This window comes from Monodon monoceros, unplaced genomic scaffold (assembly GCF_005190385.1).
Source record: "Monodon monoceros isolate NGI ecotype Baffin Bay Population unplaced genomic scaffold, NGI_Narwhal_1 Super_Scaffold_8, whole genome shotgun sequence".
NCBI classification, from domain to species: Eukaryota; Metazoa; Chordata; class Mammalia; order Artiodactyla; family Monodontidae; genus Monodon; species Monodon monoceros.
The window spans coordinates 62,858,287-62,883,857 of NW_021703785.1; the positions used below are offsets into that span (position 1 = coordinate 62,858,287).

The window sequence follows — 25,571 nt, forward strand, 5'->3', positions numbered from 1 at the left end:
TATTTTTGGCTGCGTTGGGTGTTCATTGCTGCACACGGGCTTTCTCTAGTTGTGGCGAGCGGGGGCTACTCTTCATTGGGGTTCCGGCTTCTCATTGTGGTGGCTTCTCTTGTTGCGGAGCACAGACTCCAGGTGCACAGGCTTCAGTAGTTGTGGCACGCAGCTCGGTAGTTGTGGCTCGTGGGCTTAGTTGCTCCATGGCATGTGGGATCTTCCTGGACCAGGGCTCGAACCCGTTTTCCCCTTCGTTAGCAGGTGGATTCTTAACCACTGCACCACCAGGGAAGACCCTGTGTGTGTGTTTCAAGCCTGGTTTCTCTTCAAGCGTGTACAGTAATAAGACATGATATACATGTGCCAACAGTGATAATAATAGCCAGCTATTTTCTAGATAGCATTCTTTTGGGTCTCTTTTTACACTTTAAAAGCCATATCAATTACTGGTGTACAAGAAGTGCTGTAGAAGTAGTCAAGGAAACAGTCTCTTCTTTTAAGGAGGTTAAATGTTCTTTTGGCGGGGATTCCCTGGCAGTCCAGTGGTTGGGTTCGATCCCTAGTCGGGGAACTACAATCCTGCAGACCACGCAGCACAGCCAAAAAAAGTTCTTTTGGCAAGTGTGTTCAAATTCTAAATTTCCGTAGTAAACTGTTTTATGGAGGGGATACCAAGATATACTTAATGCTGGCCGTGGATTAGAGGGTCAAAATTGATAAGGTTGAAAATTTTTAAAACAAAACAAATAATGAAATAACAGTGTTCTGTCATGAATGTTTCTGGAGTGGCCCTTGCAACCATGGACACCCCGGGCTGACTGGGGTACACTGCCTGGTAGGTGATGTAGATTTTTCTTGGCCACATTGACCAAGAAGCAGTGCCCATGAGGGGTTGTTCAGTGGTTCCATATGCTCCTGAGCAGACAACCAATGTATGCATCTTAAACAGTATTTTTTGAATTATGTTTTCTTCAGGATTGAATTCACCAGTTGAATCTTCCAGTGAGGCCAAGTAAGTGGAAATAAGATTGAGTAACTGCTAACAGGAGTTGGATTTAAACAGACAACTTAAAAAATAGAAGGCTCATATCTCCCAAACTTTTATCCAGCCTGGCAAATTGGATTTTAGTGTGGAATCATGCACAGTTAGATCATGGAGTGTGCATGTGGCCAGTGCTGCTTTCTTTTAAGTGGTCCTGTTTATTTAAAAAACTTGAAAATGAGAAGTTGTTTTGCTCGCTCAGTTAGGGTTTATTGTAAAACTCAGATGCCAGAAAAAGAGAGTACAGTATTGTTTTTGTGCTGTGAGAGTGTGAAGTGGACCACGAGTGAACCGGAGAAGTCATGGTCGTGGTGCTTTCTTCCTTCTGCCCAAAGAAGGAAAGCTCTAATGGTCAACACATGGTGTTTGTGGATGTCTGGCGTTAACACTCATGGATGTCTGGCCGCATCAAGGCCTTGATGAAGGCGCTGAAAATGGTGGCAGACACAGTCACGCCAAGTGTACATTTTCACTCTTATTCCCCAGGGGTGATAAAAATAATGCTAGAAAGAAACAAAAAGGTGGAGAGAAAAGTGGGCGCTGTGCTGTGTTGGTAGATGGCATTTGTCATAAAAAGGGCCAGTTTGATAGCCTCGGAAAGAAGTTGTTCTGCCTGGCTCCGTGTAGTGTAGCTTCATGGGTGAAGGTGCTAACTTTCAATCTTCCCAGGAGTAGCAACGTAGCACCAACAGCTGAGGGAATACAGCTATTTTCCTTTTCCATTCTTGTGTTCCCCTGAAATAGAGGTCGAACAGATATTTTAAAGGTGCAAAATGCTATCAGAAACTACTATTTGAAATGAACATTACAGGAATATCTTGGCATAATGGCCGCAGAACACTCTATCGCTTGGCAGGAAACAGGTATAGAGGAAAGTAGCACATTAGCATTGCTTGTTTCACCCAGTAAAAGCAAGCGCAGTGTACAAAGAAGTGTATCCTGAATGTGTTATTTGCATTCATTTAGCACAAACAAATCATTTGGTTTCACTTCAAAGTGGAAAAAAAAATCCCATGTGTGGGAGGACACGTGGTTGTTGTGTAATCACATGTGACACGACAGACACAGAGTCATGGACCCATCGCCCAGACAGACCCTCCCAGTGAGACCGAGCCCCTTCTTGATCTACAGAGGAGGAAATGAGGTGCCCCGGAGAGATCACAGGACTCGGCCGAGATCACACAGTTGATCCATGACAGCAATACGCAATTTTCTTACAAAAGTGAGAATTTAACCACAAAAAACTTTAAAAAATTACCCTTATCTGCCAGGTGAGTTTATCTTTTAACTGTGACTTACATCCTTCTAAGTGCAGCTCAGTGATCATCTTTGGAACCCTTCCAGAACCCCGCAGGTTGGACCGAGGGCTCTTCCTGCTATACCACCTCCTGCCTCTCTCTTCCATAGCTTTTGTTATATTTTGTAGAAATCATCTGGTCGTGTTTTTGTGTATGAATCCACAATGTACATTCATCTTTATAGTTTATTTTGTTTCATTCTTCTTTGTGCTTTATAGAAATGGAGTAATGACCAGCATGAGTAACACCACCCCCCTTCCTATTTTTGTGAGTTTTACAATGACCCCCCCCCCAGGGGGTGCTCTGTGCTAATTATTACGGTGAGCCCTGGCCAGTGGTGTTTTCAGAACGTCATGCTAGGTTAGAGCACATAGTCTACGGGAACCTAAATTATCTGAGGATGGAAAGCCATTCCGAACCAGGTGGACACGACTGAACAAACAGGCGAGGTGGGGGCCCTACACTGTCGCTGTCAGTGTGATGACCGGCTGACGATAAACAGGGACCCTTTGTTCTACTAGTGGCTAAAACATTATAGGAATGTTTGATACTATGTATAAAATAGACAACTGATGGGAGCATACCATATAGCACAGGGAACTCTACCTAATGCACTGTGGTGACCTAAATGTGAGGGAAGTCCAAAAGGGAGGGGATATCTGTATCTATATGGCTGATTCATTTTGTTGCGCAGTGGAGGCTAGCACAACGTTGTAAAGCAACCATGCGCCAATAAAAATTAATAATAATAATAATAAACATTATAGTAATGAGAATGGGAGGATAACCTTTGTGAACCTTAAACCGCACCCCTGGACAAATAAGAACTATTAACATTGACGAGAACCGGAAGCCTTAGTGTCAGTGAGATTCCAAGTTTGATGCTTTTTTTTTTTTTACATTTAGTTTTTCTATTAAAAAATATATCAAACAAGTGTAGAGAATCATATTTTGAACATCTGTGGATCCAGTCAGCTTTACTAAACCTTAACTTTTTTTTATAGGACCTAAATATATGCATTTGTAATTTACTTTGTGTTTTTATTAAAATTTTTTATTAAAGTATATTTGATTTACAATATTGTGTTAGTTTCAGGTATACAGCAAAGTGATTCACTTATATATATGCACACTATATATATTACTTTATATGTACTATGTATATTTTCCAGATTCTTTTGCAGTATAGGTTTTAACAAGATATTAAATTTAATTCCTTAAGACTGTAACTTTTTTTTTTCTTTTTGCGGTACGCGGACCTCTCACTGTTGTGGCCTCTCCCGTTGTGGAGCACAGGCTCCGGATGTGCAAGCTCAGCGGCCATGGCTCACGGGCCCAGCCGCTCCGCAGCATGTGGGATCTTCCCAGACCGGGGCACGAACCTGTGTCCCCTGCATCGGCAGGCGGACTCTCAACCACTGCGCCACCAGGGAAGCCCAAGACTGTAACTTTTTGATATTTTGTATTCTTTTCCTTCCCTATCCAGTGGTCACTATTACAAATTTGACTTATTACTCTGAGATTCTAAATTTGACTCTCTGGGGCCTCCCCAATGCAAGGGCTCTGTGTAATGGGACAGGAGCTGTGTCTTGTAGCAGTAAAATCATAGTTTAGGAGCCACGGTGAGGCTCATAAAGATTTGAAATGTGGCAGAGAGATCAAACTGCAGAGCCAGGGTTCCCAGATCCTAGATTCTTGACTAGTTAAGATTTCCCCAGGGGACGAGGAGGGACAGTGGCCCCTGAAAGTCACTCATCAGGGTGAACCTCAAACAGACATGGTTTGAAGAAATGTATGGTTTAGGGATAATGCTTTTCAAACATTTTTTGACTGTAACCCACAACAACAAACAAACTTTGCTTGGTGACCCTCGACACATGCACATGTACACACACAAACACACACTCACACACAGACACACACAGAACACCTACCTCTGAATGAAACATTTAAATGGAATAATGCCTTTTCTTTCTTTGTCAGCTGCCCTGCAATATGGTCTACTTTGTTGTTTTTACAAAAGCTATGCGTTCCAGTAAGTTGATTTCCCAGGCCATTAATAGATAGGAACCCACAGTTAAAATGACAACAGCAGCAGCAAACCCTGGTTTAGAGAACTGTGATTTGTTTCATGGAGCAAAAGTTTTTTAAAGGATATATTTCGTTTAACTCTGCTGAACATCTTTATAAATAGCTGTTTTCTACTGCTGACCTGAGTTTACAGATTTATGCCACAATTTACTAATAACAAATCCTATGTAAAACTAAGCAGAATTCAAAGCTCTTTGGGGGGTCAGATTATTCTGTGTTGTGTTACTTCTCCTCTTTAGAGCTCCTGACCCTCTTCAACCATTGCTTTAATGCAGCCTGTCTCGATTAAGTAAACAGAGCTTGAACACAGTGTCTTAACTATATTTTATAAATTCATGATTGTTAAGCCACAGAATCAACCTTTCCAAATAAAACTGAGTGTAAGTCAAACTGCCAAGCGAAAAAGAACAGCTATCAAGCACTTAACGTCTCCTTTTCTTTACCTTTCTCCATACAGTGCTAACTAAAGTCTATACAAGGAATAAAGCGATGTATGTGTTGCTTCGTATTTATAGAATGTCACCAATTTTTGTGTAACCACCATCTTCTTCACAGAGCTGCCTGATGGCTATCACAAGAGCAGGCATTGTGATACCGCCTTTGTTCAAGATGTGCATGTAATTGTACTCAGAAAGGTGCAGCTTTCCCCCCAGGGAAGCAAAGGAGAAAATTATGTTTAATTCATATTAAATGAGCTATTGTTGGAGATTCTGAGCTAGATTGATTCCAAAATGCTAAAATGAGTCAGCTTTCTCCAAAATATTACCAGCAGCTACTTTAAACATTAACAAGGGAGCTGGTTTCTAAAATCTGGAAGAAGGAGAGAGTTTTGTTTAAGCCAGCTATTTCACAGAAGAGGAAGTGCAGTTCTACCTCAGGAAATTTAAATGGGACTGTTGAATAACTGGGAAAGAATGTCTCCTTTGGATGAGAGGGCAAAGAAGAATTCAGCTGATTTTCAGGGAGAATAACAAATGTGACAGCAGTACTTTTTTGTGTACATGTTTATGTATGTGACTATGTGTAACTTCTAGAACTTTCTGGTCTTATGACCCCTTTCTATTTTTTTTTTTTAAAAAGATTTATTTATTTAGGCTGTGCTGGGTCGTTGTGGCACGAGGGGTCTTAGTTGCGGCATGCATGTGAGATCTAGTTCCCCTACCAGGGATCAAACCTGGGCCCCCTGCATTGGGAGTGCAGAGTCTTACCCACTGGACCATAAGGGAAGTCCCATAACCCTTTCTACTTTTAAGAATTATTGAGAACTCCAAAGAACCTTTGCTGATGTGGCTCATACCTTTTTTTTTTTTTTTTTTACCATTTTAGTAATTAAAACTGAGAAGCTTATAAAATTTACTGACTCATTAAAGACAACAATAAACTCATTATATAGTAACATAAACTTTTTTTTGAAAAAACTAGATTTTACCCCCAAATAGTGAAAAGAGTGCTATTGTTTTATATTTCTGCACATCTGTTTAATGCCTGGTTTACTATACAACACTTGGATTCTCACATCTTCTCCTGAATACAGTCTGTTGTGATCTGTTGTTTGGGTCGAAGTACATGGGGAAAATCTAGCGCACACAGATGTGTAGTTGGAAAAGAGAGGGCTTCACAGCCCACTGAAAGGGACTCTGGGACTCCCAGGGGTCCTTGGGTCCCATTTTGAGAACCACTATCCTATAAATAGTTTGGAAGAATATATGAGTGGTGAGATGATCAGTGGTCCTCTAATTTTTTATTTTTCATTTTTATATCTTTTGTACAGTGAAGATGGATCACTTGTGCAAACTATAAATTCGAAAAGAAGAGGCATGAGCATGTTGAGAAAAGACCCTAGAAACCCAAGCAGAGACATTTATACTTGGGAAACCATGGAGCCACTGTAATTTCTCAAGTAGGAAAATGGCATGTTAAAAATTGTATTTGGTAGTACATGGATTAGAATTGGAAGAGAGGAGCTCCTTCAGAGGTGTTGCAGTGATCAAGGTGGGTGGTGAGGCGGGGCAGGGCTCAGATATGCGGAAATGGAGAGAAAGCTTCAAAATCTGAAAGACATTTCGAAGGCAGAATTACCAAGACTTGGATATAGGGAATAAAGGAGAGGGAAGAGTCAAAGGTGACTGAGAGTTTTCAAGTCTAGAACATTTGAAGAATATTTTCCCTCTTACATCCAACCTTTAACCTTTTCTGAAAATTATCCTGATTAAGTTCACTGAAGTCTTATTTTGTGTTTTTCAGAGTTGGCCAGCCCATCCCAGGGCTTAGGAGAAAGTCAACCCCCTTTCCAGCCTGCACTGGTCACAGTTACTTCCAGAAGAAAGGGAAGACCGATGACGTCCCTGGAGAGTTGGTACCTATGACATCCCGGGAGGTGTCCTTGCTCACTTCACTCGGGCCCTGCAGGCAGTGAAGGGCCTTGGGTCCAGCTCCTCTTTGCACTGGACGCCTGTGGTCCCTCTCTTATGCACTCCAGCACCCCCATCAGCTCCCTCTTCTCCTTCACCAGCCCAGCAGTGAAGAGACTGCTCGGCTGGAAGCAAGGAGATGAAGAGGAAAAGTGGGCGGAGAAGGCGGTGGACTCATTAGTGAAGAAGTTAAAGAAGAAGAAAGGAGCCATGGATGAGCTGGAGAGGGCGCTCAGCTGCCCAGGGCAACCCAGCAAGTGTGTGACGATTCCCCGCTCCCTGGACGGGCGGCTGCAGGTGTCCCACCGCAAGGGTTTGCCCCACGTCATTTACTGCCGAGTGTGGCGTTGGCCCGATCTCCAGTCTCACCATGAATTGAAGCCACTGGAGTGCTGTGAGTTCCCATTTGGCTCCAAGCAGAAAGAGGTGTGCATTAACCCCTACCACTACCGCCGTGTGGAGACGCCAGGTGGGTTTCCTTCATGGTTCATTGTAAGAGGTAAGAGGGTGTGTCTCAATTGGTGGAGTACATGGGGCACTGGCAGGAGAAGGACCCCCCTTCCCGCGAGAGAGGGAGAGAAGAGAGGGAGGTTCGATTTGCAGGAACTGATCCAAATTTTGTAGTCAGAACAATCTAGACAGAAGATATTTTCATTTCAGTATACGTGTAAGCTTTGTGTGATTTTGAAAAATGCAGTTTTATTTTGATGCATTTTGGAGTCATCATCCAGTTCTTGAAAGCTCTTAATATGGCCTCGACATGATCAACTGGAAGAAAATAAACATCCTCCTCCCCATCCCCCTTTCCTGCACTCAACTGTGCTGAGCTAAACGGGCTGCACTTTCCCCAAAGCTCAAGTAAGTGGACATATCTCCTGCCTGGGTCTGAAAACAGCCAGTGAAAGAGTTGCTGGAAACCCTTCCAAGACTGAACATAGTGGCGGTTAGGGGAGATTGGTGGCTGTTCTTAAATATGGCTTTAAATATAGGAAGGTGTTGTTCCTAAAACTCTTCACACACACACATGTGTATGTGTGTACCTATATTTCACACACACACACACACACACACACACACACACACACACACACACACACACACACACACACACCCTTTTGGAGAAGTCTGGTGTTGCTCTTCATTCCTTCACACTGGCTGTAACAATTTGACTACGTTTCTCTTTGGATGGAGTGTTCCTATGGCTTGATGGATGCAGTTTTTGCGGGAGCTTCCTCTCCCTGACTGGCCATCTGCCCCATTCCAGGAGACCAAAGGGCTGGCACGTGCACTCTGGGAACTGGCCCATGTCCATTACGAGGCAGTTCTAGGTAGGAAGGCAGGTAGTGGGGGGAGTCCAGCCTGCCTCCTGGCCCCCTCCCAGGCTCAGTTAACCTTGCAGCCGTCCTGGCTAAGTCATGCCCAGCCTATAGCAGTCTTAGTGAGGTGACCTTTCAGGCTCCCAAATCCCACTATCATACTGTTAAACTGTTGTCAAGGAAGTCACCTGCCTGAACGTGGATGCTTCTCAGGGTCACATCACCCTGGATACAGGGTGAGACTGTGATGAGAAAGGCCAACATTCCTGGTGAATGTGGTGTGCTTTCCCCTGGATCGTGTAGGTCTTTGCTTTCTCCTCTTCTTTCCTGCTTCTCTCTGAGCTCTTTGCCTACTTTAAAAAAAATGTCGTCAATGAGTTTATGACAGAAATGACTTGATTTCTCTTTTGTTTCTAAGATTTGAATTATATTAAGCATTCAGAATACATCCCATGAAAAATATTTATCAAGAAATCATTTTTCTCTTCCTGAGTAATGTAGTTATAAAATGTGTCTTGTAAGAAGTATCTTGTAAAATGTATCTGGCTTTCCTTTTGAACACTTGAAACCCTAATTTTAAAGGATTATTTCATGTTTTCATATTATGTGAGGTTCTTTCAGGAATGATAGTGTGAATGTTTTTACATATGGCAGGTAGATTTCATATCATCATGTTTTAGGTTTGAGTTTCCAAAATGAAAGATGGGCAAAGATTGTATTGATTTTAAGGTAATGTTTAAGCTATACCTTTTTTTTCTTAATTCCTAACTTTGATCTTTTAATAGAAAAAGGCATATTTTACATCTACCTTTCTGGCCGTGCTTAAAGTCAGTATTTGGAGAACAATGAAGATGCTAATGTGCACCAAGTTTGCTGGGTCCCTGATTATCATAAAGCTGAAGTTTTGCCTTTGAAATCTCTCATCTTTTGACCACCTGTTTTAGGAACCTTGAAGGCTGAATTCTGATTTTCTTTACACTCACACAACCACTTAAATAATCAATTTTAGTGCTTTTCAAACTATCTGTAGTGAAGGACCAGTTTTTAAAAAAATTTCCAATCCCTCAAATATCAGTATTTTTACAATACAAATGAATTACTAGGCAGATGAAACTTTTGAAAGACTTACAAAATACAAGCTCAATATTTTTTACTATTCATTTCAACAGATATAAAATTACTCTGTCAAGTGGCTATTAAAGTTTCTAAACACAGACTCTCAGTTTCAGTACTTGTATTTCCACAGACTGTTACCCAGCAGCTGGTAAAATCTCACCAGTCCTCAGACCTCACTTTGTGTGGCTTGCGTCTGGTAGAAGCCGTGCAAAAATGTTTTCATGGCTCATAATGATTTTTCTTCATGCAACTGGAGGTTATTTCAGGAGTATAGTTTCTCCTCCGTGTAAAATGCCCACACTCTATCAGAACCACATGACTTTTGAAAAAGATACAAAAGCTTTTCTCAGCTTTGCTCTGCAGTTCCTCATAAGCAGTAACTCCTTCCATTGTCTGCCCCCAGGGTAATGCTTAGATAGTGTGGTATTTAAAAGGTGGCCTCACATTGAGACCAGTGTCTGTAGGCTCACTAGGTCATATTTGCAAGCAGCAGTTGTGATGCAGAAATAGAATTGAGTAATTAGAAATAGCTATTACTATAGATTGAATGTCTGTGTCCCCCCAAAATTCATATGTTGAGAACCTCATGCCCAAGGTAATAGTATTAAGAGGCAGGGCCTTTAGATGACTAGGTCATGAGGCTAGACCCCCATGAGTGGGATTAGTGTCCTTATAAAAGAGGCCCCAGAGAGACCCCATTCCCTTCCTACCATGTGAGGACACAGTGGGAAGAAGCCAGCCTGCAACCCAGAAGAGGGCTCTCCCCAGAACCTGACCAGGCTGTACCCCTATCTTGGACTGCCCAGCCTCTGGAACTGTGAGAAATAAATTTCTGTTGTTTATAAGCTTCCCAGTCTATGGTATACCTGCTATAGCAGCCCTAAGGGGCTAAGACAGCTGTGTTTTGAGTGAAAGTATTTACAAATATGATCAGTGCAAACCTAAGGTAAACTGAGCTTGTCAGGCTGAATTACAACCAGGATGATACCATCAATTTTGCTTACAAATCTTCACTGCCTTTGGTTTTACCCAGATGATAGAAATACATTATCAAGATATTTGCCTCAATAAAGAAAAATGCATCCTTTCTTTTCTTTTGGTGCCTCAGACCTGCAGGCCACGGTGGAGTGAAAGTCTCTGCATTCAGATATGAGGGAGTCTGTTTATCAATGTTAAGAATACACTGTAGATATCTTACATTAGAACTGAAGTCACAGTGAGTATCTGAATTCTTCATCCAAAAAAGAAAAATGAGTGTTTATTTGATCTTTGTTAACACTGTGATCAAGAAGCATCACTGGAAAAGAAGTCATATGTCATTTACTATGTCAGCCCCTCACTTTCAGAATATTCATGAGGCAAGGCATTTTTGTATGCCTGTATATTCATGGATTACATAAAAGGAAATTGAATGGCTTATCATCCAGGTTATTTTTGCACGGTGATGTTGAGTATTTGTTCTATCATGTCAAAAGGCATGTACAAATACTGGCTTTTGAAGGAGGAAGAAATCATTGTTTCTCTGCCACCCTCATATCTGTAGTGGTTTCACTTAAAACTTTTCATCTACCTGTTGGAGTTTATATTCTACCTGTAGAACTGAAAATTATTGCTTGTTAAGAAGAGGTAAGTGTATGATAGTGGGTAAATGGTGGACTTCGTGATGGATGTTATTGTTATTGTATTGTAATTGTTGTCTGTTTACTCCAAAACATTTACTTTCTATGAAAGTTTTTATTGATACTTGCATGTGATAACAAATCCATAGTGTGATTTGAAACAAGTGCTACCTCAGCCATTTCCAGAAGCAAGCTCTTTTAATCATTCTGGCTTGGTTCTTTTGCTATTTCTCTGCATTATTACTAAAAAAATATGAAGATAACTCTAGATAATATACATGTTTCCAAATTTATCACTTTTAGCTAATTTCATTGACTCTAACATAAAAGATGAAGATTTAGCTAATTTATATTACCTTTTTCCTTTCTTCCTCTTCTCAACCTATATTTTGGTTTCTATTATATTATTATATAAGTTAATATATTAATTATATTATTCTTTTGGCTATTCTATTAGTTTCCATGGTGGGATTTGGTGATAAGAATTATTCCCCCTTAGAAGAGCATTGATCCATTACCTTCTACTGTCCAGCATCGGTGATGGGAAGTAATAAATCAGTTTCTCATGTCCTTGTAGGTGACTTTGAGGTGATCTTCTGGGAGCTTTTAGAATATTCAGTTCGTCCTTAGATGTTTGAAATTCAAGATGGTATGACTAGGTCTGGATCTTTTTTCATTAATTAGGCTGTATACTCTGTGGCTCTTTTCAATCTGATGACATAGATCCTTCTTTAGCTCCGAGACATTTTTGCCTATTATTTCTTTGATCACTTCGTCCCTCTGTTTTCCCTGCTTCTCTTTCTGGAACTTATGTTGGTGCCAGGTCACCCCTCAACAATACTTCATGGAATAGCTTCTTTCTGCCAAGCCTTGGGACACTTTAGAAGTCAGTAGGAGCTAGGAATGCCTGGACAATGCTTGCCCTTGAGAATTGCATCTGTTCCTGTTTTTGTATAGAATCAGGAGCGAATTGTTCTTTTTAAAGTATGGAACCCAGAAGGAAACATACTAAAATGAACAGACTTTATCTATAAGTTCTCTATTACTGCTTATCTTCTACTTATTCACTTTTGTTACTACTCACTGTTTATCTTTTACTTTATAACTTTTAGTTACCTTTAAGCCTTTCTGCTAAAGGCAAGTAGAATGTTTTTACTTAAGCAGCCGTACGGAGCCTAAACATTTAGGCTGGTCATCTAAGTAATTCACTGTGGTTTCTGAAGTAAAAATATTCTGGGCATGACTTGGGGTTTCATTGTGAGCAATAGAAAGCGATTTTGCACTAAAAAAACAAACAAACACAAAACCGCTTTATTGGCAGAATCAAAGGAAGCAGTGAACAGTCAGGTCTCCAGAAGGCCAGGTAATAGGGCAGCTCTGGTCATTTCTGCGATGGGAATGAGTAGGCAATTTTTAGAGCGCTGACATCAGAACGATTCTCTGCTAAACTTTTCGTTAATTGGCTGCGAGGAGAGAGACCATTGCTTCAGCTTGATTCCCAAGCTGTCTTTTGAGGAGGAGATGGGACCTTCGTGGACAGTGTCACGATGAGCACACAGAATGGTGGACAGGTGGTTCCCAAAGGAAAAACAGGAGTTTATCACCCAAAAATGGATAGACGAAAAGCAGCCCGCCTCCACTCTCCTTTGGGCGGGTGAGCCGAGGTTCTAACGTACTGGTTCCTTCCTCCCCCCAGTTCTGCCTCCCGTGCTCGTGCCCAGACACAGCGAGTACAACCCGCAGCTGAGCCTCCTGGCCAAGTTCCGCAGCGCGTCCCTGCACAGCGAGCCGCTCATGCCGCACAACGCCACCTACCCCGACTCCTTCCAGCAGCCTCCGTGCCCGGCCTTCCCTCCGTCGCCCGGGCCCCCGTTCCCGCAGTCCCCGTGCACAGCCGGCTACCCTCACTCCCCGGGAAGCCCTTCCGAGCCGGAGAGCCCCTTCCAGCACTCAGGTCAGTGGAAGCCGCGGTCTCCCGGGATACGAGTACCCTACACGGTTGTGTAGGCGGGGCCATCGTAAAAACCAGCGCTGCCACTTGCAGTTCACACAGCAGTTTCCTGCGGGCCGTTGGACCCTGCCCACCCTCTAACCAGATCAGGACTCTACCCATTTTGGAGCAGTTATCAATTTCTTTCTTTTTTTAAAAAATTTTTATTGGGGTATAATTGATTTACAGTGTTGTGTTAGTTTCAGTTGTACAGCAAAGTGAATCAGTTATACATGTACATATATCCACTCTTTTTTTAGATTCTTTTCCCATATAGGCCATTACAGAGTATGGAGTAGCATTCCCTGTGCTATACAGGAGGTCCCTATTAGTTACCTGTTTTATATATAGTAGTGTGTATATGTCAATCCCAATCTTCCAATTTATCCCTGTACAATCCAGTGGCATCAAGTACATTGACACTGTTGTGCAACCATCACCACGATCTATTTACAAAATTTTTTCATCACCCCAAACAGAAACTCTGTGCCTGTTAAGCAGTAGGTCCCCATTATGTCTTCCTCTAGCCCCTGGTAAGCTTTTATCTACTTTCTGCCTCTATGGATTTGCCTATTTTAGGTACCTTATATAAATGGAACCTTACAATATTTGTGGGGTTTTTTTGTGTCTGACTTATTTCACTTAGCACGGTGTTTTTCACAGTCCATCCAGATTGTAGCAGTATCAGTTACTCCATTTTTGTAACTGAACAATAGTCCATTGTATGGATATACCACATTTTAAAAATATCCATTCATTGGTTGATGGATATTTGGGTTGTTTCTACCTTTGGCTCTTGTGAGTAATGTTGCTATGAACATTGATGTTCAAGTATTTGTTCGAGTCCCTGCTTTTACTTCCTTTGGGTACATACCTAGGAATGGAACTGATGGGTCATATGAACTCTACGTTCAGCCCCTTAATTTTGTAGATAGATTGACTCAAGGACTTACAAAAGGGTCCCCTTTATAACTTTTGCACCAGGGTTTTAGTTCATTTTCTCTTAGGGAAATGCCTTATCACTGGCACTGCGGTGTGGTCCATGGACCACGTGCATTAAAATCATCAGCAATGCCTGTTAAAACCTGCATGGCTGCATCCAGCCACTGATCTATTGACTCACAATTTCGGGGGGTGGGCCCAGGAATCTGCATTTTAACAGGTTCCACTGACGATTTTTATGCCCACTTAAGTGTGAGAACTACTTGGATGGACGATTCAGTTCAACAAAGGCAGACTGCCCACTTAAGTGTGAGAACTACTTGGATGGACAATTCAGTTCAACAAAAGCAGTGGAGTTAATGCCATTGAACTCCACTGCTAACATAACAAGACCATTTTGAACCGACATGAGGAATGTGAACAGAAGGAATCATTTGTTCTGAGGTCCTTGATAAAGAGTTTTCTCTCTGCCTCAGGAGTTTTTATTGTTTTGAATTAATTTCTGATAACATGTTATCAACTGAATGCATACCATTTGCCTAATTATGATCATCTGATCATAAAACTGATATCTGGGGAGAAGAGCCCTTCTTAGCATGCCTTGGGCACAAGCTTATAATCAGGTTTCAGCCATTCTGTGTTTTGGGGGCCATATTTTGAACTGTGTTGAGTCAGAGTTTCCCTTTGGCCATTGTACAATCCATGGCACCAGAGGAACTGAAAATTAAATTCACTTCAAAGAATGTTTAGCGTTCTCTGTTTTGAAAGCCAGGTAACAGACTATAGAGAAAAGCTAGGAGAATAGCTCCTAGATTTGAAGGTCCCATCATGAAGTCATTTGAACCCAATAATAACTCATAAGTCAGAGGGACAGCGAATCAACCCTCTAGTGAGGGCCTCAGGACAACCAGTTTCTCCTGGAGGACTGTCCCAGTGTCACCGTAGAATGGCCCCCTTACATTACTGGTCTCTCTGTAGCAGTGACACTGTCCACCAAAGCCAGGAGTTTAGCGGCAGAAAGGGTTGACTCAAGCTGTCCTTGTGTAGTCTATCAGTTTGATGTTCCTTTGTTTTACTGCTTTCTTTTAGTTGACACACCACCCCCACCTTATAAAGCCGCCAAAGCCCCAGCGACCCAGAATGCCTGACCTATAGATGCCACAGCTGAGAGTCACTTAGTACTGTCAGTGCCTAACGGAGGTCACTTGGCAGATGAACAGCCAAATGTAGCTGTTTTCCAAGAGTACTTCCTATTACCACCTCCCTTCTGGGAAACAAAGAAAAAAGCAAAAGAAAACAAAACGTGCCAGCCTGCTGTTTCATAAGTGTTGTCAAGGGCAGATAGCATGGTTTCGCATTTTGACTTTGGCATTCCTCAGTCCCATAGAGTGAATGTTTTGTGTGTTATCCTAGTTAGTAGAACAAGTAAATTTTAAATTTTAACCGAACATTTACGAGTCTGTAGTTCTGGATGTTTTAGTATGGAATTAGGTATTTAAGAAGTTAGTAATTTTGTCCCGTTTGTGTTTCTTTACTATAATAAGTTTATAGTAATGTCTTTCATTTGGCTTAGAGGAGTGCTCTTCAAAATATGTATATAGCTTTTACATAATTTTATTTGTGTCCTGTAATAGGCTAGATAAATATTGCTCCACTTTAATGTTCATACAGACCACGTGGCGATCTTGTATAAATGCAGATTTTGATTCCCTATATCTGGGGTACTTTCCAAGAATCTGCATTCCTAACAAGCTCCCAGGTGATGCAGTGGCTGCAGTTCCAGGAACCATGCCGAGCAGGGAGGGTCAAAGCGCTTTACTATCTAAAGTGTCTCAGAGGGAATTCTTTCATAAGTGAAGGTCCATTTGGAAATCAAATAATAACCCCCTAATTTATCTGTTTTGTGAGTTCATATTTTAGTGCATATAGGAACACACTCTAGACACAAGAATTACTAGAATATTCAAAGAAAAGAAAGATACTATAATCAATAGAAAGGCAGAGAAAGAGTGTGAGGGACGAAGAAAAAAAACCCGCCAAATTTGGGTTAGTGGCAACTTAACTTTGAAAAATTTGGGGTGAAAACATAACGTTCATGGATTTCCTAATGAAATAGACCTCTCCCTTTAAAATATTTTTATGCCATAATTATCCCATATGTACACAAAGGAGAATGTGAGTCTATGTGGGCATTGTTTTTTCTTTCTTAAATAAAATCCTATGCAGTGTTTTTGGTTTGATTTTTACATATTCGAACAAATTTTTTTCAGCTTTAGGTCGTTAGAAAAGGGTACTCTTTGCCACGGGGATTCAGTTTGGCACTGCAACAGTAAGATGCTGTCATCTGTAAAGATGAGGTGACCTGGCAGCTTCCTTTTAGCTGTGTTTCCTTTCGGGGGGATGAAGTTTACATGGATCCACTCATATCGCTGTTGCCTGGCCCCTCAATTCTAGTAAACACGTTTACAAAGCCTCCATCCATGGGAGAATCACAAGGACGGTGGCCCCTGTGCACAGGTACATGGACCAGATGAGCTACCTGCCAACAGCTTCCGTGGAAGAGGCAGGTTTGTAAAGATCACACAGCAGCCTCCTGGGTCTTGCAGCTGACTTTCTGGTGAACAGCGGTAACCGCAGTTTCCTGGTGGAGTCGTGAGCTGGGAGGCATGAGCGTGGCGGTAGTGATGTCCTGTCTGGTCCGTTTTCTTTCAGATTTTCGGCCGGTTTGCTACGAGGAGCCGCAGCACTGGTGCTCAGTCGCCTACTATGAACTGAACAACCGTGTTGGGGAGACGTTCCAGGCTTCCTCCCGAAGTGTGCTTATTGATGGATTCACAGACCCTTCAAATAACAGGAACAGATTCTGTCTCGGACTTCTTTCTAATGTAAACAGAAACTCAACGATAGAAAATACCAGAAGACACATAGGAAAGGGTAAAAGCAAATATGTAGTTCCTTCCTATATTCTTCTGAGCTAAAACGTGGAAATAGAAACAAGCCATGGATTGGCTGCATGACCTAGTGGGATGATCCCAGGGCTGGGATCTGGGAGACCATTCTGGGGATATTGTTGGGAAAAGCATGGGAGGTCTTGTAACCTTAGTGTCTGTACCTCTGAGGTCGGCACAGCATCTTCTGGGGGGTGGCGTAGGGTGGGTATTAGGAAGACGAACAGGATGATAAATATGAAAACAGGATGAAATTATTATTTTTATTCATTTATTTATTTGGCTGCGCCGGGTCTTAGTTGCAGCGTGCTGGCTTCTCACTAGAGGTGGCATGCGGGTTTTTTCTAATTGTGGCATGCAGGCTCCAGGGCACGTGGGCTCTGTAGTTGTGGCACGCAGGCTTAGTTGCCCCACGGCATGTGGGATCTTAGTTCCCCGACCAGGGATCGAACCTGCATCCCCTGCATTGGAAGGCAGATTCTTTACCACTGGACCACCAGGGAAGTCCCAGGATGATATTATTGAAGAGAAGTATTATGAATTATTTTTGAATTGCCTGAAATGCTAAATAGGATAACTTCTGAAGAAGAGGAGTTCTGGCTGGATGATTATTTATATCAGGTGAAGTTACCTTTAGAGACTGAGAAGCCAGGCAGTTTAAAAAATCGTTGAGTTATTAATCTCAGGAAGCCTTTGGTAGGTGATTGGGGTTCTCTTGTGTCCAGGCTTTGTTACAACAGCCGAATAAGCACAGGCCTCACTGGGGTCTGGCTGTGATGCTTTTGGAGCCTGTCTCATTGGCATGATCAATCCCAGCTGAGCATGAGGCCTTGTTGAGGATTTTAAGTTCTTTTCTTTTCTATTCGAATAGTTGGCAGTGTCTGAATGGTGCCTGGTTGTCCAGTATTCTACTCTGGAATCACAGGTGTAAAGAACCTTCAGAGTCATTTGATCTTTTTTCTCCCCATCTAGCACTTATACCACCTTGGGAAGTAGCCACGAGCCTTTTATTTCAAATTTCCAGGGGAGAGTCATTATTTCACTTATGATGCTTCCTGTATTCTTCCTAACATACCTCCTAAATGTCTCCTGTTGTAAACCTACAGACCACTGACTAGAGACAGGCTGAGTTCCTTCACTGATGTTGACTCTTAATGGCAAAAGTTACTTTCTGTTTATTTTATCCTGTATCTTTCCATAGTAGCTTTGAGGTGGCTTACAAAAAACCTTTACAGTGAAATGATAAATGAAAAATAGAAAATCAGGAGCTGGGGGTGAGTGGGAGAGAAGAATACAGGTATATCATCTCCAAGAGTTACCATTGTAATTGTAACCATTGTGATTGTGATTAAACTTTTCCTCTGGAGGTCAGAAAAAGGAAACTTAATCTGTAATGTAACTTTTATCCCAAAGGAGGAAACATAGTCATTCCTCAAAGGAAGTAATATTTTGACTGAAATCATAAATATCTCAGGTATGGTTTTACTTTTAAATGATTTTTATAAGAATCTTCAGGTGAAATCTAAAGGTAGAACGTTAAAACGTAATGTTGTAGAGCTGTTTGCTAAAGGGCTTTACAGATTGGTCTGCATATTAGACTTCTACTTATGCCACTTGATCTAAAAATAGAATTAAAATATGCAAGGACTGTTAAATACCTTCTGGGAAACTTTCTGCAAGTAGTTTGTTCTAGGTGCTGCTGATGTGGATGGACAGATGTGGAAGGTTGGTGTCATGTTAGTAACTGAGAGATAATCCATAGGGTTAAAAAAAAAACATAGGAGCAAGAGCCAGGACTGGTGACCTGTTACAAAACCCAGCAAGCCTAGGAAATGCTCACCTGGATGGAAGGGTACTCCACCCTCAACATGGTCCCCAAGGCAAAGGCACAATTTTCTCAGAAAGCTGCTTTGGAATTGTCCTAAGGTGAAAAGATAATTTTTTTAAGGGGCTACAAGCCATGCCATAAAGCATGGCATGGAATATTTCAAAGCAAGAGCTACTGGTTTCTGTGAGGTCAGGGGACTCTCTATCAGGGGCCCCCATGGATTATCTGGTTCTGAGCTGTGTGGCTTCCTGGAGCACCAGCCTGAGTAAGTTTGCAGCCAAATGCACCATGAGGTTAGTGAATAAGTTAACGTGTTCTGTGGAGCTAGTTGCTAGAGACAGTCAGACTTCACAGCTATGCATTCATCTCACAAATATTTATTGAGCATTTAATCTTAGCCAGACGGTTCTGCCACTAGGGATGCAGCAGTGGAAAACAAACAAGACAAAACAAAAATCCCTGGCTTCGTGGATTACCTACAACTAAGGAAAGACAAACAAGAAATAATACACGCACGTGCACACACACACACACACGTCAAATGATAATTGTACAGAGAAAAACAAAGGAGGGGAAGGGAATGGGGAGGGTAGCCAGGGCAGGCTTCCTAAGGAGGTGACATTTGAGCAGAGAGCTAAAGAGGGAATCGACAGTGTCGGTAGCAGCGGGGAAAGCTTTCCAAGCAAAGGGAAACAGCAGGTACAAAGGCCCTGAAGCCTGCCTGGCATAGTGAGGAAAAGCAGGGATGTCAGAGTGAGTGGAACAGTGAGCAAGGGAGTGAGGAAGTCATAGAAGAGGGGACAGGACCAGGTCTCAGGGCCTAGAAGCCATGGAGAGTGCTTTAACTTTGCCTCTGTGACATAGGAAGATGGAGTTAAGTTGGAGTTTATAGATCTGAGTTTTCACTTCAGAAGGATCCCCTGGCTGTTACATCGAGATGAGACTATGGTGGTGGTGGGGGGGGCAAAGGTGGAAGGTATCTACAAAAAAAAAAATCTTTTTATTATGGTTAATTATGGGCCATTTCTCCCCTCAGTAGTTATCAGTTGCTTTGAGGTCACTTCCGGTTTGTGTTCCTTGCCACTTAAGTTAGGGAAGATGGCTGGTCCCCTAAAGGAAGTTCATGCCACCACCGGTCAGCAGTGTATGTACTTTGAGTTGTTTTCTGTGGCGGTGATGGTTTATGCTGACTCACCCGTGCTCTTTCATCCTGCTTTCCATCTAATGCAATGCACTGTGAGGCAGCAGGCTTGGTACCAAGCCTTTATTTGTGTCCTTACAACAGTAACAAATCTATTGCTTTGACCTCTCTAGCCAAGTGCTTTAAATAGCCGTAGGCTAGTTAGCACTAGAATAGCGGGGTGGGGGTGGGGGTCTGCTGCTTCAGTGTCAGAGGCAGGGCTTCAAAGAACCTGGAAGAGTGCATTCTACAGGAAGTCTGTCCATATTCTTCCTTGAAGACCACTTGAACCCTTTCAAATGACTGATAGCTGCCCCCACTGATTTTCCCTAATGTGTGTGAGGCACCCTGGCAGACTCTTACTCATATTATTTTTATTGTCATGCTACAAGTTAGGATTTCTTAGTCCCATTTTATGGATGAGGCAATGGAAGCTCAGAGAATTCAGTGGCGTACCCATGGTCCCACGAGTGATGTGGGTTTGCACCCATGGCTGTCTGTAAGGTCCAGTCGCTCCCTTCTGCTGGAGGGGAGGGACCCTGCTGCTTTTTCATCTCGGCACCCCTCTTAGTTCAGCACTTGAGGAGTTGAATCTTTCGATATGGAATGAAAATACTTATGCTGCAGGCATGATATGTCAGAATCACCTCTGAGATCTTGAAATAAGGCCCTCATAGTACTAAAGTGATGACATTTTACAATGATCTGCTTTAAAAATGTAAATCAGAAGATTTTGTGTTTTCCCCACAAGAATATTCTAGAAAAGGAGTACCTCACTGAGTTACACAGAGCTCCATCGGCGGATTATAAGGATCTTTACAGAAAAAAAGATGAAGAACTGCTGACATATCATACCTATCTGTGACTGCGCAAAATAAAGCAAAGGTTATTTTTTGATGTTTTGGAAGTGATGGAATAGCCAATTTGGATCACTGGAGTATAAAACGTGCCTGCTTTTTTAGAGTGGCTTTTAGGATGGCCCCGATTTCCAAATAATGAGGAAAACCGCAGTTTTGAATGGACTGCATGGACATATGTGTGCTGCTCTCAAGGTCACTGAGGTTGGATTACATTTCTTAGAAATGCACAACTTAATATAATCCTAATCAATAGGACTGTCATTTCTGAGCACCTACGATTTGTGCTGTAACTGAAGTCAGAGCTGTTGACCTTGGTAATGAGCCTGTGCCGGGGTCTTGGTGTGAAAGGACACTTGGAGCAGGACAGGCAGGTTTCTCCTTTGCAGCTGCAGACATGCTGTGTGTGTCCTGGCTGCTGGCTGTTCTTCCCCTCATGGGAGAAGGAGTGGGTGATTATAATTCCTGAGGCATTAGCCCCAGGGATTAAACTTACTGAGGCAAACCAAGACCTTCCCCGAACATAATTATCATAGATTCCAAATCACTGAATTGCTTTTGGAATTAGTTTTTCACCTTTTAATGAATCTTTATTTTCTTGCACATCTCAGCTTATTCTGTAGAATCCTAGTAATGCTTCCATGTTTTATGAAAGGAATTATCCTGAGGCAAGGGTTTGGTTTGTCAGTTCCTTAGAAGGGGGGTCTGCACCTCAGGGTGATTTTTTTTTTTAAATAAATTTATTTATTTTTGGCTGCATTGGGTCTTCCTTGCTGTGCACGGGCTTTCTCTAGTTGCAGCGAGCGGGGGCTACTCTTTGTTGTGGTGCGCGGGCTTCTCATTGTGGTGGCTTCTCTTTCTTGCCAAGCATGGGCTCTAAGCGCGCAGGCTTCAGTAGTTGTGGCTCGCAGGCTCTAGAGCGCAGGCTCAGTAGTTGTGGCGCACGGGCTTAGTTGCTCCGCGGCATGTGGGATCTTCCCAGACCAGGGCTCGAACCCGTGTTCCCTGCATTGGCAGGCGGATTCTTAACCACTGCGCCACCAGGGAAGTCCTCAGGGTGATTTTTGGATTGCTTCTTTCCCAATGGATTTAGTTTCCCAGTCTCAAAATGTCCTTTCCATTCTGCCTTTGAATGTGTATAAGGTTTCTCATCCCTGAAAAAGCAAATCCTAAAAAATTTTAACACAGAATGTCATACTGTTGCAGTTATTACACAGGGCATTGAAGAGTACTTCATATCATGAGAAAATGTTCACACTATTTTTTTTTTTTTTTGCGGTACGTGGGCGTCTCACCACTGTGGCCTCTCCCGTTGCGGAGCACAGGCTCCTGACGCACAGGCTCAGCGGCCATGGCTCACAGGCCCAGCCGCTCTGCGGCATGTGGGATCCTCCTGGACCAGGGCACGAACCCGTGTCCCCTGCATCGGCAGGCGAACTCTCAACCACTGCGCCACCAGGGAAGCCCCACACTATTTTAATATGTGAAAAAAAGGTTATAAAAGATCCTGTAGAGGATGATCCTAATTTTGTTTAAAATGTGCACATAAAAGACTGAAAGGTATATGACAAATATTAGCTTTGAATATTTCTGGGCTGTGGATTTGTGGCCGATCTTTATTCTTTGCTTCTCTGTATTTTATAAATTTCCTCTAGTGGGTTTTGTTGCTCCTGTGAAGATGGGGTGGGACCGGGCATGTCCAGGCATGCTGGGGTCGCTGAAGTAGTGGTGAGAGAGAAAGCATCACAGTTCTCCCACCCCGGCAGAGTCGCCGAGTGTGTGAGGCACAGTGGGCATTCAGTGTAGGTCAGTTGGGACCAAAGCTGCTTGTTCATCATATTGTCCAGAGAGACTTAAAAGTCTTCAAGTATAGCTTTAGGGAACTGATTTTGCTACCAGCCCAGAAGTGGCTTTGTGTGAATTGGAAGGAACCCATTTCTCAAGAGAAGTTACTGCCATCTGCTGGAGGAGTCTTCTAATAACTGTACAAATCTTGGAAGACTGAGGCACACCCTGGGTTTGTGCAGTGCACAGCTGCAGGCACTGTCCTGGGCGGGCCTACCTCCATCCTCTGGACCAAAGCCCCGGTGTAGATCTGGAAATTTTTACTTTTATATTATTTTTTGATCATACATTAAAAAATTTTTTTTATTTTGGAAAATTTCAAGCTTACACAAAAGTAGAGTCATGTAACAAATTTTCATATGACCATCTCCAGCTTCAATAATGAGTCAACATTCTGTACCATTCTTTTCCCCCGTCTCATCACAGTATTTTTACAAGAGTATTTTGAAGCAAATCTCAGACGTCGTATCCTTTCTCCCATATATTTAAGTATATGTCTAACTACATAAGGAATTTCTGAAAGTATCATCATTAATCACCCTCAGAAATATGCACTTTCTTCAAGCTCCAGAGGGTCCTGACAGTCAGCCAGATTTTCAAATAGTTGTGCATCTTTGATGGGGAGTAAAGACTGGTGAGGCCCTCTGCCTTTGGGTTTCTCTGAAATCTTGATCTTACCTTAGATGGCCTGGACTCAAAAGAATGTCACCCTGCCTTTCATAGCGTCTCTAAGTCAGTATGATTACACTTCTTCACAGCAACTAGTTGGATAATTCACTTGTATTTCAATAAATAGTGCATTTTTTAATGGGAAAAAAATAAAATAGTTGTGCAAAAGAGAGGGCAGCAAAGCCAAGGGGAATATCAATTACAAACTGCAGGGAAGGTGTTGAGTTTGTGCTCATAAGTTCAGGGTGTTTTCCAAGCAGAGTGGAGAGGCATCAGGGTTCTCTGAGCTGGGCTGTGGGGTGATGAGATCTACTTTCTGCAGGGATATCCTTTCCCCAACCGCACTCCCACTCTGGAGGGGATCCATTCATATTCCTTCCACTTTGGGACGTCCCCCTCTGACTGTTAGTGGGTTCCACAGCATTGGAGCCCACTCACAAGCCTAACTGAGCCGCTGTCCTCCCCGCCTCCCCTCCATCATCTCTGTCACTCAAGGCTGCAGAAGATGCCAGAAGGGACCGACCTGCAGCCTGACTCAGCAGATCCAAATCAAGCCCACAGAGTCCTAATTAACCACCACCCAGGACTCCAGACTCCCTAGTCTCCTACAGGGTGGGTGCAGGCACACACAGATGGAAAACTCAGAGGAAGAAAGATGCAGCCCCGGAAGAGAGGTCGTCCGAGGTGTGGGTGCAACTTGCCCGAGGACCCCGTGGCCTGGCTTCTCTCTCACCTCAGGTAGCGCCTTCTTTGGGCATTTACCCTTACTGCTCACTGTTCTCTATGGTGATCTAGCATCTCACACATGTGGTTTGAAGCCACTCTTCTGGCCTGTCAAATGGATGCAAATAAAATCCCTTGCTTACTTGACTCCTTCGATACTGCTGTCTCTAGCCCAAATCCAGCCTCCTTCGCAGTGGGGTTGAATTCCCCCCGGTCCCCGTACTGAGGCCGGTCTTGGGCTTCTGCGGGTGCATCCCGTCGGCTCTGCCCCCTCTTCTCTCTCAGGATGCTAAACTACTGCCTCCTTGTTCGGTCTCTTCTCTGCTTTCCATGCTCTGCCAGCATGTCTGTGGCTGCGGATAAGACTTTAACAGGACTGAAAATCCTCCCCTAAATAAACACCAGAGTCAGATGACAAAAATCTGTTCTCCTTACTAGGTTCTGGGAGGATTGTATATTTGAAGGTCATTCAATTCAAAGACATACTAAACACTTAGCAGCCTCATGTTCTGGCTCGTTTACCACCTGCTCGCTCTCACTTTGAAAAAACTCACAGCTACCCCAGAGGCAGGCCTTCCTCCTGGGAGTTTTTAAAGGAAGTCGCTTGGATTTGCCCCTGCCTAACCTCCAACATGTCGCTGCAGCCAAGTAACTATGTCCCAGCTAATTAGGACAGTCCTTCTGCCTTCTCCTCACGGCCAGGGCCACGAGGTGTCAGACCCCGGGCCGTTCAAGGGAAAAAATGATGGAGATGAGGAAGAAAAGGGAGAGGAAGGCTGAGCAGAGGAGGGGAGCTGCTCTGATCTAGGTGCTGAGAGGGGAGCCTTGGCCTGAATATCAAGAGCTGTGCTTTATCATTGTGACCCTGGGTCCATTTCTTCAGACTGTGTTGGAGTCTATGGTTGGGATACATAATACTGAAAACCACTCTTCTCTAAAACTGTATTAAGGGAAAGGAGATGGGAAAAGGAAGCCATAAAGCTGGCGGGAAGTATAATGCAGAAGTGCCTCCATTGCTGCGGCTGTGTCCGAAATGTTTCCTAAATGCAGAGTTACGCACACCAGGGTCTGAGAACCCCTGGAGGTCAATTCTATTACTTTTAAATGTTTTATTTTTAAAAGATCCAAAAGCTATCTCTGTAAGTACATTCAGGATCATTTCTACAAACCCCTTGCCACTGCACAGTGATTGTATTTACAATCATGTTGACACTTTGTGCTGGACCATTTTGTTTCTGCTAAAAGGTTGGGGAACAATTGTTCTAGTCTTTAATACTCACTAGACTAGAACATCTTCATCTCATCTAACCCCAGTCCCTTGTTATAAATTTACGTGGAATCTTAAACCCAGACATTTGGAGGGAAAGCAACAACTGAAATTTACTTTGAGCAGCAGCCTTCTCAGGATGCTTTGCCTTTCAGCTCTTAGAATGTGAGATAAAGTAGCATAAACTACATTTTGATTGTGTTTTTATATTTTATCTGAAAACGTGGCACAAAGTTCACTGTTTGTAGGTAAAAAGAGGCATTGTTTCTGTGACCTATGACTGTAGGTGATAAGCTTTAAAATAAAATGGGTGTCTTTGAGGTATTTATTAAGAGAAATGGATTTATAATTGTTGGTGAAATAAAATTTAAAGTTCATTTATTGTTCCCTCTGAAGTAGGTTTAGTGTATGCACCTAAGTATTACCATGGCACTG

The 25,571-nt window shown here is 42.8% G+C and overlaps 1 protein-coding gene across 3 annotated transcripts in view; it reads left to right on the forward strand.

The window, feature by feature from the left end:
• The first annotated feature begins 6,669 nt into the window (after positions 1 to 6,669).
• SMAD9 (SMAD family member 9) overlaps positions 6,670 to 25,571 on the forward strand; it is a 41,574-nt gene continuing 22,672 nt past the window's right edge. For 2 of the 3 annotated variants that reach the window (XR_003791762.1, XR_003791761.1), the window contains exons 1-3: positions 6,732 to 7,305; positions 12,584 to 12,841; positions 16,532 to 16,753. Coding sequence is in view for 1 of the 3 variants with exons in the window: in XM_029210444.1 (XP_029066277.1) it covers positions 6,894 to 7,305; positions 12,584 to 12,841; positions 16,532 to 16,753 (892 nt within the window). In the remaining 2 variants the exon portion in view is untranslated. Of the gene's footprint in view, positions 7,306 to 12,583; positions 12,842 to 16,531; positions 16,754 to 25,571 lie in introns of all 3 variants that reach the window. The other variant, XM_029210444.1, reaches the window with a different exon arrangement.